This window comes from Genypterus blacodes, unplaced genomic scaffold (assembly GCF_046128005.1).
Source record: "Genypterus blacodes isolate CSIRO-AG114 ecotype Tasmania unplaced genomic scaffold, CSIRO-AGI_Gbla_v1 ptg000067l_1, whole genome shotgun sequence".
Classification (NCBI taxonomy): Eukaryota; Metazoa; Chordata; class Actinopteri; order Ophidiiformes; family Ophidiidae; genus Genypterus; species Genypterus blacodes.
In genome coordinates this window covers 1,643,466-1,650,191 of record NW_027466879.1, presented here as the reverse complement: position 1 = coordinate 1,650,191, position 6,726 = coordinate 1,643,466, and the positions used below count along the sequence as shown (strand labels likewise).

Here is a 6,726-nt window from a genome sequence, read left to right as displayed (position 1 = left end):
TTCTGTTTTTGATTGCATTTCACACACTGTCTCATGGGGGTTTGTAAAGTGGTGCGGTTCAATATTTTCGCCAGCAGATGTCGCCTTCTCACACTGAAATCATGAGCCATTAAGTCTCCGTATGAGTTATATTCTGACTTTTAACTGAAATGTTCTAGTATTACAAGATCAATGAGAATATATGTCTATCTGAGTAAAGTTGGCAAGTGTATTTACCGACACTGGTGCAGAATATGTTATTAATATGAATTAGTTTAAAAAGTAAAATTTTCACTGTATATCTGTGATGTTAGAATTACTCCAAAAAATCTGAACTAATTTTTGTGAAACTTGTAGGATTAGCATCTCTCCTCTTCCATAGCAAACACACACAAAAACATACATTAAATGAAATCAGTATGACTCTTCCAATGCCCCCCTCAGGGTGTCATGGAGTGAATGTGGGACTTGTTGCCTTTCTGAGTCTTGTGATGCTATGGTTCATCCCACATGCTGAGCGTTTGTTCACTGAGCCTGAGCTTCCTGGTTCTTCCTCTCCTGCCATGACTTCTTCCTGCACTCCAGCTCAGCATCAGTGAATGAGGCCGGACCCCAGTTAGTGATCCTCTGAGGACCTTTATGGCCTTTATAACCCAACAACAGAGAAGAGAGGGAGACTCAACAATAGTAATATGCAAAGTAAAACATTGATTAAACTCTGATTACGCCAATAAATCCAGTTGTTGAAATGTTACCTGGCTGGATGAGACGCACAAGTCCCTCATGTTTGGCCACTTTGTCTTTCCAAGTCTTTGTCTTGTTAGTGGCCCGCTCCAGTTTCAGTGACACCACCTACATACGTGAGAGGAGATGAGAGTAGGTGAGGTCATAGTTTAGTCTCTCGTCACCACGCTTTTCAAATAAAGGTCATATCATGGATTTTCTGCCGACTCTGGGCTTCTGGCTGCTTAACAGGGGAATGTGACTGAGGGCAGGAAGCTGGCAGTTGTCTTCTGATCACATTCTAATCTGAAGATCTATGAGACTCTGACCTGATACTGCTGCAGCGCTCCCTGTCTCTCACTCTCCACCCTCTCCAGGTGCATCATGGCAGCCTGCAGCTCTTTCTCTTTGGCCAGCCTCTCGGCCACCAGCTCCTCTTTCTCAGCCTGCGTTCGAGACAGCGCCCTCTGCTGCTGCAGCTGGATCTCCTCCAGCTCGGCCCTCTTGGCTGCTTCCTCCTCCAGCAGGCTGTATAGGGATGCGTGTGCGTGTTAGACATTATGAGGACACACACTGGGTGTTATGGGTATGACTTATTGATCAGGTCCTACTGCACTGAGGTTTAGTGCCAAAGGTGTTGATGCATTATGTATTGACATCACATTGGGACAACTAAAATAAAGGAGGAGGGGCTGGAGATTCATTCAAATATATGTTAGAACTAATTTAACAGATTTAACATTACACTTGATGAATTCCGGTGATGCAAAATTCAACATCCCCATTTGTGGTGGATTTACTAAAAACAGCCCTAAGTCTGCACATGTAATGTCCCCATATGTGTGTGTTTTGACATCCTGACCTGGCCTGGAGCTTGTGCATGACCTCCTCATCCTGCTTGGCCTGCCTCTCGTCCTCTAAAGCATCCTCCAGCCTGTGGTACATGTCCTCCAGCTCCCGGACACGCTGTAAATACTGCTCCAGCTCACTGGACTTCTGAGCCACCTGCTCCTCCATCTGCTGACGTACCTAACACACACACACACACACACACACACACTCAACTTGACTGAGTAACTTCCAACCAGCACTGGTCTGACAAACATAAACAAGTCTGTAATCGTCTTTATAACTGAAGAAACTCTGATTATAATCGTTGTATCTCACTGAGGCTGAGTCCTCTGTAAGATTATTTATACAGTGGTAAGATCACAAAAATGAATAATGCATCTGAATAAGAGTCGGTGCATCTGGCACTCAGACATAAAGATGATTCAGCATCATGGGATTCCATGAGCAGAAGAGATTGAAGTATTTTTAGTTTGTTTCCTGGAAGAACAGAAGTAGAGACGGTTATGAGTTAGATCAGAAAAGCTACAGAAACACGCAGCCTCATTGTGTTCATGTGTTGTATATGTACAGTGTTACTGTGCTGAACATGTGGGATGTGAGAGTGAGACTCAGGCAGCCTGGTTACCAGTTTCTCTCTCTCCAGATCCAGTCTGTAGCGATCCTGCAGGTCCGTCTGTGTTTGCTTCCTGCGGTGCTCCTCCACTGTCGCTTGAGCTGCAGCCTCTTCCATTTTCTGTGAGGCACAAAAGAGCAAAAGAGCAAAAGAGCCAAGAGTTAAATTACTCCTTCTTGTTTAGAAGAAACACAGCTGTTGGTTTATAAATAGAAGTGAGAAACATCCACCATGTTATAACACAGAGTTCAGACTCGATGAACTTGTTGTTCTCCATCATGCAGGTGTTTCTGTCTCAAGGATTTGCATTGGTGGTTTTGCTTCCCTTTTTGAATCTGTACACACTTTCCGGGTACATCATTCTGCTCTTTTCAGGGCACTCAGGCGTCTTTTACAAATACTTTATAAATCAGATAACATAAGATCATTCTACAATCTGTGAGGAGCAACCTGAAGAAGAATGAATGTAACATCTGATGTCTTGTAATGTCATTCAGACGGTTCGGCTATTTTTAAAAACATAAATCAAATTAAACGTCTAAAGTAAATTGTAATGATTGCAAGCTGTTTTAAGAGCATTTGGAGCAGATCACAACATGCACACATTAAAACTTACAGTCAAATCACTGAACATTAATCTTTTGTCGAACACTTCAAACTTCAAACTTTTCTACAATCAATGAAAACCAGCAATGTTCACTTTAAACTCCCAGTCTGTGTCACTTTAGTGGCATTTATCCAACACAAAAGAGTGGACGGTGACCAAATATATACAATGTAAAGGCTGAAGGTCTATTTATAAATGTGGGATTATTCACCAGCAACAAAGAAAGACCAAAGGAGGAAGGAAAGAGATGCAGGCTATTTTTCCACAGGCCAGGAAAAGAGGTGGCGTGGTTCAGCTCTGACATTTCAATACGAGCATCAAGACACTGGGCCTGTTTCTGTAATAGTACAACAGCTTACCATGTTCATTCATAGAGTCACAGAAACCATAACACATAATAGAGACAAGGAGACATTCTTCAGTCCCCAAGTCATTGTGTAAGTCCCAAGTCTCACCTGAAGATGTTTATGACTCTAGGGTCGCTAGGGTCAGATTGGTGTGAAAGCATTATGATGAGTTTTGAAACAGGATTCTAGGAGTTGAGTGAGGAGTCGTACCTTCCTCATGGCCTCCAGCGTCCTCTGCTTGTTCTCGTTGGCCGTCTGCAGCTGCTTCATCCTCTCCTCCAGCTCGTCGTGCTGGCCGTGCTGCCTCTGCCGGAGCTCCCTGCGCCTCAGCTGGGCCTCGCGGTGCGGGGAGGGAAGCCCCAACCTCAGCAGCTGGATGCACGTTTGGATCGCTGCCGTGGGAAACAGAAGGAGGCGTGAGGCGTCGATGTTTGGTCTGAGTGAGCGAGAAACTTTGAAACATCCACAGGTTCCGCTTACCCTGAATCCATTCCTGCTTCTTCTTTTTGTCTGAGGCGCTGATTTCCAGAGATCTATCAGCACACTTGACAACAAACAGGCATCTCTTCCCTTCTCTATCAGGGAGAGACTGCAGGAGAGAGGAAGACATCGGTCAGGTCATTAAAATGTGTTGAGTATATTGTACACCCTCATCATCCTCATCCTCATCCCTGTACCTCCACAGAGGAGTTGCTGTCCACACACATGTCTCCTTTGTTGTCTGCGAGATCCTCAGACAGGTAGTAGGACAGAGAGTTTGGTCGGAGCACAAACCAGCGCTCAGCCCAGTTCTTCCTCTTCTGGCCCTTCTTCATCATGTAGCCCTTCATCACACAACATCCATGTAGAGGAACACACACGTAAGCTGCATGATGTCATGACAAAATCACCACAACATAGAAAACCATTAAATATGCAAATGTCTGACCTGCTTGAGAACATCCAGTATGAGCTCCTGGAACACCTCGTTGATGCCCATGGATAAGGTTTGGCGGATCAGGCCCTTGCTGAACTGACCCATGCCCACCAGTTCAATCAGCTCCCAGGCATTCAGGTAGTTCTGCACGTCCTGCTGGAGCTTGTAATCAGCAAAATTCTCGTCTCTCCAGCTGCTCCCCATGGCCTCCATCAGCTTCCTCAGCAGGTATTCAATCTAAACAGGGACACAGACGAGCCCAGATTTGTGCTTATGATGGCCAATGGGATGTAAAACTATGATAGAGAGAGGAGGTTCTGCTTGGATTGTCCTCACCTCTTCAGCGATGATGACGAGTGGGTAACTTCCTTCTGCGAGGAAATTAAAAATGCACCAGACTTTGAAGGCGTCGTCAGTTGAGATGAGCAGATGTCTTGTGGTCATATTCTTCCTGTAGCACAGCGTCCAGCACATCCTGCTAAACTCCAGCACGTCAAAATCCTCATGTACCTGTGACGACACAACGCAGCAGTCAGCCAGAGTCATGATCAGGTTCACACACACACTGAGGAGGAGGCTGGTGTGTGTTCATCTCCTTCCTCATTCAGGGTGGGGGGTTGAAACTTCATGACTCATTTTAATTCAAGTCAGATCTTACAAGAGAAAGGCAAGGAAACAGGCTGAAGGAGCAAACAGAGACCCTGGCAGGTTACTAATGAAGGGAGATGGAGTTCAAATAAACCTGAGAAAGATTTGTATTACATTTCAACAAGCTTTCAACAAACTGCTCATCTTAATCTCGTGTGTGTATCCTAGTACAATTCTGTTTCACCTGTTTGGGCAGCAGCATGTAGACCTTTATGTACAAACGTCAACCTGACCTTTCAATCTTGCACCAAACCCCTGAGGCCCGTCACAGTGTTTGCGGCCTGCTGCCCACCTTGTCCAGGATGAATCTGTTGAGGTAAGGCATGTAGCCGTTGTTGGACACTGGCCCTTCATCATCATCTTTGAAGTGCTTCTCCAGGGCCACAGGGTCATGAGGGACCTTCATCACCGTGCACAGGCTGTGAGAAAGCACCTAAAACAACACAGTTCAAGGTTTAGTCACAGGCCCTGAACATACCACAAACCCGGGTGAGGGTAAGTGATGGCTCCAGCTCAGCCCTCTTGGATCATTCATGCAAGCAGAGAGTATGCTGCATGTTGACATGCATTGCTGCTCAAGCGTTTCTTCTGTTACTGAGATGAATCATCTCACCCTCACACGGAAGGAATGGTCCAATATAAGCTGTGAGACTTTTTACCTGGAAAGTAAAACCGCTCATCACTATGACGATGTGGCCTCCACATATGAGCGGACCCGGCTGCTCCATCAGGCCAATAACAGGCAGATTGTGTGTATAAGACACCAACACACAACTAAGCACAGTGTGTGCGTCTCTTTAAGAATTTGAAGAATATTTAAAGTCAAAGTAAGCAAAACATGGAGGAAACTTCAATACAAATAAAGATTCAGCACTCGACATTTCATTGAGGTAAAACTAAATAGGTTTTAGCAGTAAAGCAGCTTTTTTTTTTAACTCGAGATCAGAGCCTGAAGTGTGTTGGTGCTTGTTTATCAGTCAGAGCACATATACAGCAGAAGCACACACCTACACACAGATTGAACAACAAGTAACTAAGTACGCAAGATGGACTTTTCATAGTAATGAAAAAATAAATGCAGCACAAACACTTACGTTTCATCCCTAATCTGACATCCTGACATTAAGCAGGCTCAGTTTCTTCAGATTGTCGCAGTTTTACATGATATATTAACTCTTTGAAGTTATCAGTCTGTGAGAACAGACAGCAGCTTCGCACCTTCAGCTGAGATTTGGAGACTTTCCCGCGGCGATCCACGTCCAGGGCCATGAAGGCGTGCCAGATGGTCTTCAGCAGCTCGTCCCGCGCCCACATGTTGTCCCTCAGCAGCTGGACGCTGTCTGTCTCTCTGCCCGTCCGTCTCTTTTCAGCACACAGCGAGAGGTGGGAGGCGCAGACGAAGGACACTTCGACGCGTCACTGCGCCGCTTTCCGCACGGCTGCGTCCATGGGCGCACTGCGTGTTTGTGTGTGTATTTGTAAACTCTTCTGCCATCACAGAGCTGTATCATACATAACTAAACAGTTTGTTGAATGTGAGTCGTCATAGTTCTGAGTTGTGGTTTCATGAAATACCAGTCCACACACAGGCGCGCGCGCACGGTCGTACCAAGTGTTAAAGCAGAGCTGATTAGCTGCAGATATGATTTCATTTTATTAAGTCACATATTATAAAACAACCATTAGTTCCCTGCAAACCATAGAGCAAATAACAAAAGTTATAACCTTTAGCACACATCTGTTTCTGATGGTTTTGTCTGTCGTCTCCTTCATCTCCGCTGCAGGAACCTTTCTTGCCCAATACGAGGGAAACAGCGCTCTCTGGTGGAGAGTCCGATATCCACAAGTGGGCATGGAGCAAAAGGCAGCAAAGTGACTACTTCTGATTTGTCAGTTTTCCATTAACTTTCTGTGGTGTAGTAAGGAAAACTACATTAACAACAATCATGACTACATTGTACCGCACATTAAATAATGCCAGACCTGTGGGATGTAGCCCCCAGCATGTCAATTTTAAGCCATAAGTGATTTATATTTTGAG

General features: G+C 45.1%; 1 protein-coding gene across 1 annotated transcript; it reads right to left on the bottom strand.

The window, feature by feature from the left end:
- Positions 1-209: 209 nt before the first annotated feature.
- swap70a (switching B cell complex subunit SWAP70a) lies at positions 210-6,040 on the bottom strand. The gene is made up of 12 exons (XM_076156240.1): positions 5,904-6,040; positions 4,978-5,118; positions 4,374-4,547; positions 4,050-4,274; positions 3,799-3,945; positions 3,602-3,710; positions 3,332-3,513; positions 2,180-2,287; positions 1,565-1,731; positions 1,032-1,230; positions 735-831; positions 210-623 (listed from the first exon to the last, which is right to left on the bottom strand). The coding sequence occupies exons 1-12, from the start codon at positions 5,997-5,999 to the stop codon at positions 505-507; spliced, it is 1,764 nt and encodes a 587-aa protein (XP_076012355.1). The 5' UTR covers positions 6,000-6,040; the 3' UTR covers positions 210-504.
- Positions 6,041-6,726: the final 686 nt, after the last annotated feature.